The sequence below is a fragment of the Morus notabilis genome, unplaced genomic scaffold (genome assembly GCF_000414095.1).
Source record: "Morus notabilis unplaced genomic scaffold, ASM41409v2 Scaffold345, whole genome shotgun sequence".
Classification (NCBI taxonomy): domain Eukaryota; kingdom Viridiplantae; phylum Streptophyta; class Magnoliopsida; order Rosales; family Moraceae; genus Morus; species Morus notabilis.
Window position 1 is genome coordinate 235,112 of NW_010356869.1, and position 10,956 is coordinate 246,067.

Sequence of the window (10,956 nt, forward strand, 5' to 3'; positions counted from 1 at the left end):
GCGGATGACAATATATTTCATACGAGTCCAACGTTAAGTAAAGTGAAGAACTTAGGCCAGTTGAGCGTTGTCTTGCAGAAAAAAGTTCTCATGTTTGAAAAACCATAAAAAAGTTGACAGTTTAAAGCAAGTACCACGAGTTTCCAACCAAAAAAACAAAAACAAAAAAAATATATATATATATATACACACACACACAATGACAACAAAATCAAATTTCATAGGGAACAGCTTATACGTTCCTGAAACTGTCAAGAACAGTGTTTCAGGTTGAAAACAATAGGGCCGGGTTATCAAAATAATCAACACAGATTGCATAAATAAAGGTGCAGAGAATACCACGGTCAAAAGTTAAAACTTAGAGCGCTATCCAATAAACAAAGTTGCTAAATCCTAAACATAGATACCAGTGCAAAAGGGCAATAAACTGTATTTACGCATGTAAACTATCCTAGCCATCTATCACAAAAGCAAACGAGATATAATCACACAGACATGATAAACATAATAAGGTTTCCTAAGTTAAAACAGCCCTTTAAATTCAGAGACAATAAGGAGCAATCAGACAATCAGTCCTTGGAGGTCTTGTTGATGAGGGACTTGTGAATGTGAGGAATGACACCTCCTCCAGCAATGGTACCTTTGATCAGTGTGTCAAGCTCCTCATCTCCTCTGATGGCCAGCTGAAGATGCCTTGGTGTGATTCTCTTCACCTTCAGATCTTTGCTTGCATTGCCGGCAAGCTCAAGAACCTCGGCGGTCAGATATTCGAGAATTGAGGCCAAGTAAACAGCAGCAGTGGCCCCAACTCGTCCATTCGCCGAGATCCTCGTCTTCAGATGCCTGTGAATCCGACCCACCGGAAACTGAACTCACCACATGGGAAAACAGAAGCGGATCAATGAACTAAACATAGATATATGGTTCACAATTTTGAGCTGAAATAATAAGCATGGAATAATCGTCATTAGAACAATGAACTTCAAACATTCAAATCAGAGATAAAACGGATACCCAACAGAAAATTTGGATATCATGTTACTATGCCTATATTTTGAAAGTGGGCAACAACAAAATATCAATAAAATTAAAGAGTTCTACTTCAAACCGGAATTAGTATAAGCATTCTTAACATGCAATAATTTGTTGACTAATAATTAATACAGAATGGCGGGTTTTGTGCTAAATGAAATCCCGTTAAGCAGAATTACGAGTTGGTCCAAAAGTAAAAACGACAATAGGACAAATTAACGGAAAAAAACGAATTTTATAGCTACAACAACGTGGCTAAGCAAAAACAAATCTACAGTAAATAAATAATTATAGGAAAAAGGAAATCACGGGCAAAGACATGACGGAGTCAGTAAATAAAAGACGCATAAGGAGAATCCAATAACTGGAAGGAGAAAAAATAAAAAATAAAAAAGAGAGAAAAGGGGTTTTACCTGGATACCGGCACGGGACGAACGGGAAACAGGCCGCTTCTTGTCCTTATCCTTGTCCTTGTCCTTATTCGCCGCTGTGGTCTTCGCTGCCAAAAGCCCTTTGCCTCCTTTCCCCGCCATTTCTTGCCTGTCAAAATTACCCAACAAATTTTAAACCAACATATGAAGCTGACAAAAAGCCTACAAAGAAAAGGGAGATTTCAAAACCAAGAAACTGAAAATCAATACTTAAAAGAGAGGAATATGAACGAAATGAAAACTAATTTCGCAAGAACAAAGACAAAAGGAGATGAAATCCAGATCTGTTCAAGACGCCCGTAGATGTAACAAAATTTGACTCCAAGAAAAGAAATCCGGATCTGGATCCAAAGATTTTCTCCCACAAAACGCAGAAATTAAAAGCCGAATTTTACCGATAGGAAGCGGAAATCGAACAAGAAAACAAAGAGAGAGAGAGAGAGAGAGAGAGAGAGAGAGAGAGAGAGATAGATAGAGACCTGAGAGAACTGTAGAGAGAGGAGAAAAATGAGAGGGAAAGGGATGGGGTTTGGGGTTTTAATCTGTGGATGGCCTCTGTTCTTTTTGAATTACTTGCTACCAAATGGCGGTTACTTTTGGGTGGGAAAAATCATTTTCATTTCAAAATTTCAACTGATTTGCGAAAATATCCCTCTCTTTTCCTTAATATACTCAAACACGCCCCCCCGCACGTGTGTCGTACCAATCAACAAATTCCGGATAGAAATGGATTCAACTTCTAAATACAGAGAAGCGCAAAAATTCCTTGTAAAGTTTTTTTTTTTATATATATATATAAGAAAAAATAAGCTTTGCTCCGTTTACTGATTTAAAGAAAATCTGCGGTCTATAATTAACCAAAAGAAACGACAATTGTATCAAATTGCAATGCGAACGCCAGTCAAAGCTATATGCCTTTAAAAAAAAAATGTCATAAACATAATTTGATTGGTAAACTATTTTAGACATCACAATTAAATAGGTGATATAAATATGTAAGGGTTATTTCCACAAATAATTTTTAAAATTAATCCTCAATTTAATTTTAGTCACCCACTTTTAAAATATTCAATAATTTGTCCTTAAAGTTTTCCTGTTTCATTTTCGATCGAGTGTTAAATATTTAAAGGAAACTATGTAAATTAGAAACTAAAATTGAAAATAGATAAAATTTATTGTGAAATTAATTTTTATTTTTGTATTATTTTGATTTCTTTAAATGTTTGTTTCACAACTCAAGTTAAGAACTTGAGTGAGAAAAATAATGTAGCATAAAAGTTGAATTTAAATTTTTTGAGGAGAAAACAAAATTTGAGTTGTGAAAATAACAAAACTTAAAACAAATCGAGTTCTCAATTTCAATTTTACCACGATTAAAAACTTTTATAAAAAATCGCATCTAACTTTTTCTGTTACAGTTAAAAACTCTTACATACAGTCATATCTCAGTACGGATTGAAAACTCGAATTGACGAATTGAAAGATGTCAAAATAAAACATCAGCAATCAAACATTTTAGAAATCAAAAACTAAAGTGGGATTGAAGTTAGATGTTTGGTTTGAGAATTCAAACCATGATTTGAATCATGGTTTATGGTTCGTTATAGTGTTTTCTTTTACAAAAAATACACGTAAATCGAAAATAATTCTAATCACATGATTCTAATCTATGAACGTAACGTCTTATAAGAAATTAACCCAATTTGTAATTAATGTCGTTGTCCTTGAAAGAGTCACTAGCCCGTTTGATGTTCATTCAACGGAGCTTTAAGCAATCCGGAAATATGTCTCAGTTTTGACTCTTGATTTGGATATCAGTCTCAAACGAATTGAACAATGAGCACTCTCCTACTGCTATTATATTCAAATTCTATTTTTCACATTTTTTGAGAAAGAAAAAATAAAAATGTTTTTAAAATAGCGTTTAGCAAAATAAAAATAAAAACGATTTTTTAGTTTAATATAAAATAAGAGAGAAATGAAAAATGACTTTTAGTCATTTTTCATTTTTTATTTTCGTTTTCTCATATCTCGAGCAAAGAGAGAAAGAGAGATATTAATGAGTTTTTTTTATACTGAAAACTATCTATTGATAAAACTATTAAATGCATTTTTAAAAATAGTTTATGTTTGAGATTGAAAACGTTTTCATTTTCATTTTCATATAAAAAAATAAAATTATTTTAAAACGAGTTTTAAATGCCCCTTTAATTTCTTCACGTGTACTTTGATAGGTGGTAGCAAATGCCTCACGTTACTGGAACAAATAATACGACAATCTAATCACTTGTGAAATTTATGAAGTCTTCACGTGATGGTCGATATCCTTGATTTGGTTGCGGACGAATATTCAAACAAAATGGTAGAAAAGATGACACCAATAATTTTTTTTCTAAAAACAAAAACATCTCACTTCAATAGACGACGAGATTCATCTATTTCAAAAACAAATGTATCTTCTATTACAAATACAAACCCATTACCAATTTAAACCAAATTTACCTTGTTTTTTTAAAAAAAAAAAATGTGTAGTGGGGTTTACGGCTCTTAATCTAAACAAAATTTATGTCGCTTTTATTTATGAAATGTGATAGAAAAGTTTGATGCAAAGCTGGAACGACAACAATATTATAATCTTGAAGTGAAAAAATAGTTTTTCTGGCAATAAATATTCTTAATTAATCACGATATATGTGTATTAGAATCATGAGATTATAACTATTTTTGAATTACATGTATTTTTTACGAGAAAAAACACTGTAACAAACCATGAATCATGATTCAAATCATGGTACGAATCATTTTACCAAACACACTATAAATATCAAAAATTCTCCGGCCAAAATCTCAAATCCCAAATACAGTATATTTAAATTTGTATTTAAATTAAGACAATAACTAAAAACTCCCGCGAAAGCATATCACAAATTTTTATTTGTTTCTCTGTTAAAAATTCACTTGTTCATTTATATTTTTTGAGTTATGGTGACTTAAGTTTAAATTTTAATTTGAGTTAAGGTATATTTGAGTATGATTTAAGTTGTGATTTTAATTTGAGTTTGTGTTTGAGTGAAACGAAATTTGAATTTGTATTTATATAATATTTTAATAAAAACTGAATGGTGATGGAAAATTTTAATAGGGTATATGAGTAGGGTTTTATTCGTCTCTATGTTGTGAAGGCATAGAAAAAAATTATCTCAATAGAAATTAAAACGAAAAAGTTATTGTGTTTTTAAGAATAGAAAAAATATTGTTCATTAATTTGAGTTTGAATTTAAAAACTTGTGTAGAAGGGGGAAATTGAATGCAGATTTTAGCCTCAAACTCAAATTCAAACTTAAATTTTATAAAAGAACATGAACTTAAATAAAATTGTAATTTGAGTTCAATTTTTTTTGGAGTTTAAGTGCAAATGAACAAGCCCTGAAATTTTAAGTAAAAACTAACATATTTGGCGAATCTAAACCAAGAAAAAAAAAATTTATGGGCGCGTTTGGAACTCGTTCTAAAATGATTTTATTTTTTATATAAAAATAAAAATGAAAACGTTTTCAATATCAGACTAAAATTATTTTTAAAAATGCGTTTCGTAGTTTTATCAAGAGATTATTTTTAGTATAAAAAAACTAATTAATGCTTCTCTCCCTCTCTCTCTCTGCTAAAGAGAGGAGAAAATGAAAAACGACTAAAAGTCGTTTTTTATTTTTATCTCATTTTACACTAAATTAAAAAATTATTTTCATTTCTGTTTTTATCTTTATTACACAAAACACTATTTTAAATACGTTTTATTTTTTCTTTCTTAAAAAATATAAAAAATAAAAATGAAATCAATTCTAAACACGACTTATATTTTTTCAAAAAAAAAAAAAAAAGAACAACCAACGGAGGCTAAAGTTTATATTTATATTACCTAAATACAACAAATTTTGTTCTTTTTCCAACGGTCAAAACTAACCGAACCCAGTCAAAAACCCCAATTAAACCCTTCCGAAAACCCTAACGATCTCCTCTTCCGCCGCCCAACTTCACGCCGGCGAGAATGTCGCCGGTGTGTCCAACCGCTTCGAGCTCTACTCTCTTCCCGGTCTCTCCCTTTCTATCTTTCCCTCGCACCTTCACCGGAGCAACATCCATCTCCAAACCGTTTTTCGGACTGCCCAATCACGCACCGGCGAAGAAACTGCTCTCCACACGCCCCGGCGTCCTCATTTCCGACAACCGGAGGGCATGGACTCCCGAGACGCCGGCGACGGAGAAGGAATTGAAGGACGAAGGGCTTCGAGCCACCACAGCTATGACAAAGCTGGTGTGCACGATTGGCCCCGAGACATGCGGTCCCGACCGGATCGAGGCGTTGGCGGCGGCGGGGATGAAGGTGGCGCGTGTGAACATGTGTCACGGCACGCACGCGTGGCACCGCGCGGTGATTGAGCGGGTGAGGAGGCTGAACGAAGAGAAGGGGTTTGCGGTGGCGATCATGATGGACACTGAAGGGAGTGAGATCCACATGGGCGATCTCGGCGGCGCAAGTTCCGCCAAAGCAGAGGTACATTTGATTTTTATCCGATGCTTTGTAACATTAAAGTTCCTTAGAGAAGCCGAAATTACGGAAATGTGAACTATATTTGAGATATGTACAAGTTATGTATGTGTTATTGTGATTTTAGGATGGTGATATGTGGACGTTTACCGTTCGGCCTCTCGGTTGTTCTCTGCCGGAACGCTCTGTTCATGTGAATTATGATGGTTTTGCTGAAGGTAAAATTTGTTTTCAACATGTTGGTTTTGTATGGTTTGGTATTTTTTGTATTGTATCTGATAACTTTCAGTTGGTGGTGATGCTGAACGAAACAGATGTGAAGGAGGGTGATGAGCTTGTTGTGGATGGGGGAATGGTGAGGTTTGAGGTGACTGAGAAGATTGGTCCAGATGTTCTGTGCCGATGTATAGATCCCGGGTTGTTGTTGCCGCGAGCTAACCTTACATTTTGGAGGAATGGGACTCTAGTTCAAGAGCGTAATGCCATGCTTCCCACTCTATCATCTAAGGTTGATACTCTTTTGAATACACTTTTGAAATCCCAGTTTGGTGAACTTTAAATGTAGTTGTGAATTTGTTGATTTTTTCTTAATGGGTGTCTAAACGCAGGACTGGCTGGATATTGATTTTGGAATTGAAGAGGGTGTTGATTTTATTGGGGTTTCCTTTGTCAAATCAGCTGAGGTCATTAATCACTTAAAGAGCTACATTGCTGCAAAATGTTGTGAGAGGTAAGTCTTGTTCATGCTTTTGAACCTTGAATGTTTTGCAACATCAACGCGTACTTTCCTAGTTCCATAGATGATGATATTCGGAGTTTTCTATATGTCATTCCTTATGCAAGTATGGAATGAAAATATGTTCACTAGTCGTTTGTCCAAATTTGAAAAGCCAGTGTTAGCCATGACCATTTTGGCAGAAAATAACTCCATGGGGTTCATGCTTGTGAGAAATCCACATACCTATGATTTGTGCTTACTTGAGTGTGATGGCCTTCTTACTGCAGCGAAATTGCTATCATTGCAAAGATAGAGAGCATAGATTCTCTGAAGAATTTGGAAGACATCATTAAGGCATCCGATGGTGTTATGGTAGCCAGAGGAGACCTGGGTGCGCAGATACCCTTGGAACAAGTCCCATCAGTTCAAAAGAGGATTGTTGAGCTGTGCAGGCAGCTGAATAGGCCTGTCATTGTTGCTTCTCAGCTCCTTGAGTCCATGATTGAATATCCTATTCCAACTAGAGCTGAGGTTGCTGATGTTTCAGAAGCAGTTGGACAGCAGGCAGATGCTTTAATGCTTTCGGGCGAGTCTGCTATGGGCAATTATCCCGACAAGGCATTAGCAGTACTGAGAAATGTCAGCTTAAGGATGGAGAGGCATTTGAAGGAGGTAAAACGTCATGACACCGTGAAACTTCCTGCTATTACTTTCTCTTTGACTGGAGATATATCAGAGGAGATATGCAACGCAGCTGCCAATATTGGTGAGCATTATTTTTGTCTCTTAAGCTTCTAGTAAACTTGGTATAATTGTTCTTTATATTGTTGTGCGATTTAGTTAACTAGTACAAGTCCAGAAACATATGTTGTAAGGAAAAGAAAAACTGAGTTTAATTCATAATTGTCATTGGTCTTGTGATTCTCGTCTAACAGTGAAGATCACTCAATGTATTTTCTCAGTGGTTTTTTGAGGATGAGCTGATTATATTGATTTCTTCCTGCGCTGTTTACTTTGATGATATGACTTGTTTAATTTTTCGTATGGTGTTGTTTGATGAACTTTCAGCGAATAAATTGGAAGCAGATTACATTTTTGTCTACACAAAATCAGGGCATATGGCTTCTCTCTTGTCCCGTCATCGACCCGACTGCCCAATTTTTGCCTTCACCCCCTCAGCCTCTATGCAGAGGCAGCTGAACCTGCTGTGGGGTGTTACACCATTCTGCCTTAGCTTCACAGATGACATGGAAAACAACCTAAGCGGAACATTCTCTCTGCTGAAAGCAAGAGGGCTGCTCAAGTCTGGAGACTTTGCCATTGTTGTCTCGGATATGCTGCAATCTGTTCAGGTTATCACTGTCCCCTAAGTGGGAATTTACGACGTCTTTGGTTTTATATGGCGCTGTCATGGTAAGTGATTTGCGATGCTGAGGAGAAACAAAGGAGTTGGTATTATCTAACACAATCTTTGTGTGTTGATTGAACTTGAGATGCATTTGTCCCATATAATGTTTTCCTTCTTTTCAACTCTTCCTTCTGTAGCGGAGGGGTTCCATTTCCTTGTATTGTAAGTAATTTTTGACATTATTGTTTGATTACGGAAGTTCAAGTTTTGGATTCTTTGGGCTTCAATTTCACATGTTATTCGGAGTGGGCTTTCACCGCTGTCGTCTATCTTTCAATTTGGAGTGGGCTTTCACTGTGTTGGCAGACTGGCCTTTTTCTTTTCCTTTCTGACTCGTTTTCCCCTTTGAAGTTTCCACAGTTGGAAATTCCATCGCTGAGAGGAGGGTCTCTGACGTTATAGTATGTTTGGTAGGAAAGAAAAGTAGAAGGCAGGAAGAAGATGGAGAGATTTTGGGAGGAAAAATGAAAATGTAAGTTGTTTGGTAGGAGATAAAAGAGAAAGGAAGAGAAAATGGAGTGGAAAATAATACACATGGGCCTCACCATTTTTTTTCTTTCTAAAAGTGGGCAGAAAATGAAATAAAAAATGGGGACAACTCATTAAAGTGAGCAAAGTTACTAAACTATCATTTTCTCTATCAACATCCAAGTAAAAAATTTAAGGGTATAAAAGTAATTTACGAGTAAGATTTTTTCTCTTCTCCCAATTTAACTTCAACACTAAACAAGTGAAGGTAAACTCATTTTTTTTTTCATCTTCTCATAACAAATAACATAAAAAAAAAATTAATTTTCTTTTCATCATTACTATTTTTCATCACTTTCTTATTTTCTTTCTTATCCTATTTTCTTTCTTTCCTACCAAACATAGCAAAGAAATTAAAAATTTTAAAATGGGATCATATGAACTTATTGGGAAATTTCTGGGATGTTGACCATTTGTCCCAATTTTACAATTTAAATCCGACGGTGCTTATAGAGTGGATGTAAATGGTACGGCTCAGTCCATTGAATCCTCTAACAAAATTCAACCTCGTACAATATCGACCATCTGATTTTACACCTAGAGTGGCCAGTAATGGTCCTTAGAGGACCTACGCTGAGGAAACCCCACCTTAGAATCTTAAGGCGTGATGTTATCATGTTGAAGGGGAAGAAATTTCAGATAAAAAAAAGGGGAAGAAATTAAAAATTGGGTCCTCCGTTTATCCTAACATAGCTGCGTCAGAAGTAGGACAAGGGAAAAAATATATAAAAAAAAATAAAAATAGAGAGAAAGAAGGAAAAAGGAAGAACTAGGAAAAGCATATTGACGAGTAATAATAATGACATTTTAAAGCAAAGATACTAGGAGAAAAATATGGGATGTGTTTTGTGCACGAGAGAGACGTACGTTAAAAGAGAAAAGACCGGAAAGAAGGAAATTGAATTAAGTCATATTAAAAAAAAGAGGAGATAATATAATTGAGCACAAACATAATTACGATAAGAAATGCAATCAATTCAGTGGTGACCCGGAACCTATGATAAACAAGTCTAAAAGGTGAATTCTATTTTTCCACCAAAGTGAAAACATGAAAAATGGAGCACTAACTGGTTTTCTAGTGTTTGGCAGTTGGCTTGTGACTTTACTATCAACTCACAAGCCAATTGCTGCTAGACATTCTCAAGTATTTTCTTCATTACCCAAAATAATCTATATATATATAACCCTATTAGAAAATACGATAATTGTGAATTTTACGTTACAAATTGTAAACTTCAAACGTCAGAGTTACATAAGTTACGATAGATTTGTAAATTTTAAAATGAACGATAATTTATCAATTTTGTATTATAGCTTATAAATTTGAACGATAAAGTACAAAAGTTAGATAAATTTGTGAAACGGCACAACGCCGTGAAGATACCATAACAGGACCCTACACGTATACACAAATACGTATTTATATATTTATATATTGAAGTACATACTAGACGTTAATTACCTTCTTATATCTATTCAATTGTTAAAATAAGAAATAACCCAGTCATGAATATAATGAATACATCTGAGAAATGGGACATACTATTTGCTTTAACAGATTTATATAAAGTGACTTTTTTTTTTTGTGTGGAAAGTCACTATAGTAACCTTTTTTTTTAATGGAAAGATGTTATGTAATTATTAGAGACACTGAATTTCAGCTGCGGCCTATTGTTTTTCCTTTGCAAATCATGTATCGGCCTATTTTGGATTTGCTTTCTTTAATTTCCTTTTATGAAAATCCGGAGAGCCATAGCCTTTGTTGACAAATTGCCATCAACACCTATAAATACGGATGGGGAAAAGAAAAGTAAGGGAAAAAAAGTTATTGGATTTAAAAAAGAAAAAGGAGAGAAGAAGAGATAAATATTTGTTAAACAAAAAAAAAGTTGAAACATTGTTAAAAGCAAAGCTACAGGGGAAAAGTGGATTGCCTTCGAAGGTCGTCTAAACAAAAATAATAATAATAAGAATTTTTGTGATGTTACATTTTAAAAGAAGTGGCTAAAAAGTTGAAATAAAAAAACAAATGGAAATTTATGGAACTAAAAGAAATAAGTAAGGTCTCGTTTATTTTATCAATTTGAGTAAAAAATTTTCACATAAAATCACTTATCAACTTAAATTTAAAACTCGAATCAGCGAATTAAACGGGCTCAAATGAAACAACATTATGGATTGGTCCAGACATGGAAGTGATGGAAGAAACTCTTGCAAGTGTTTCAACTTTCAAGTCAAAAACTTTAATCTCAATTGGTTGGCACGTCTAGGTTTATAAGCTACTCTTTTTTTT

The 10,956-nt window shown here is 34.5% G+C and overlaps 2 protein-coding genes across 3 annotated transcripts; one reads left to right on the forward strand and one right to left on the reverse strand.

Annotated features, from left to right (window-relative positions):
- Window positions 1-344: 344 nt before the first annotated feature.
- Window positions 345-2,088, reverse strand: LOC21395753 (histone H2A variant 1). Of its 2 annotated transcripts, none has more exons than XM_010088814.2 (3): window positions 1,943-2,088; window positions 1,446-1,572; window positions 345-866 (listed from the first exon to the last, which is right to left on the reverse strand). In XM_010088814.2, the coding sequence occupies exons 2-3, from the start codon at window positions 1,563-1,565 to the stop codon at window positions 570-572; spliced, it is 417 nt and encodes a 138-aa protein (XP_010087116.1). In that variant the 5' UTR covers window positions 1,566-1,572; window positions 1,943-2,088; the 3' UTR covers window positions 345-569. The 2 variants fall into 2 exon arrangements, with proteins under 2 accessions (XP_010087116.1, XP_024018620.1); XM_024162852.1 differs by lacking the exon at window positions 1,943-2,088 and adding an exon at window positions 1,674-1,835.
- Window positions 2,089-5,411: 3,323 nt separating this feature from the next.
- LOC21395754 (pyruvate kinase isozyme A, chloroplastic) lies at window positions 5,412-8,412 on the forward strand. Its single transcript, XM_010088815.2, has 6 exons — window positions 5,412-6,015; window positions 6,137-6,227; window positions 6,324-6,517; window positions 6,618-6,739; window positions 7,015-7,493; window positions 7,796-8,412. Exons 1-6 carry the CDS (start codon window positions 5,509-5,511, stop codon window positions 8,095-8,097), a joined length of 1,695 nt encoding a protein of 564 aa, XP_010087117.1. The 5' UTR covers window positions 5,412-5,508; the 3' UTR covers window positions 8,098-8,412.
- The last annotated feature ends 2,544 nt before the right edge of the window (window positions 8,413-10,956 follow it).

Excerpts from the sequence above, each read along its gene's own strand:
- LOC21395754 (XM_010088815.2), top strand. The coding sequence starts at position 5,509 with ATGTCGCCGGTGTGTCCAACCGCTTCGAGCTCTACTCTCTTCCCGGTC. Across the intron at positions 6,228-6,323 it reads TTATGATGGTTTTGCTGAAG|ATGTGAAGGAGGGTGATGAG; the intron begins GTAAAATTTGTT and ends TGAACGAAACAG. Across the intron at positions 6,740-7,014 it reads GCTGCAAAATGTTGTGAGAG|CGAAATTGCTATCATTGCAA; the intron begins GTAAGTCTTGTT and ends TTCTTACTGCAG.
- LOC21395753 (XM_010088814.2), bottom strand. The coding sequence starts at position 1,565 with ATGGCGGGGAAAGGAGGCAAAGGGCTTTTGGCAGCGAAGACCACAGCG. Across the intron at positions 867-1,445 it reads CGTCCCGTGCCGGTATCCAG|TTTCCGGTGGGTCGGATTCA; the intron begins GTAAAACCCCTT and ends TGGTGAGTTCAG.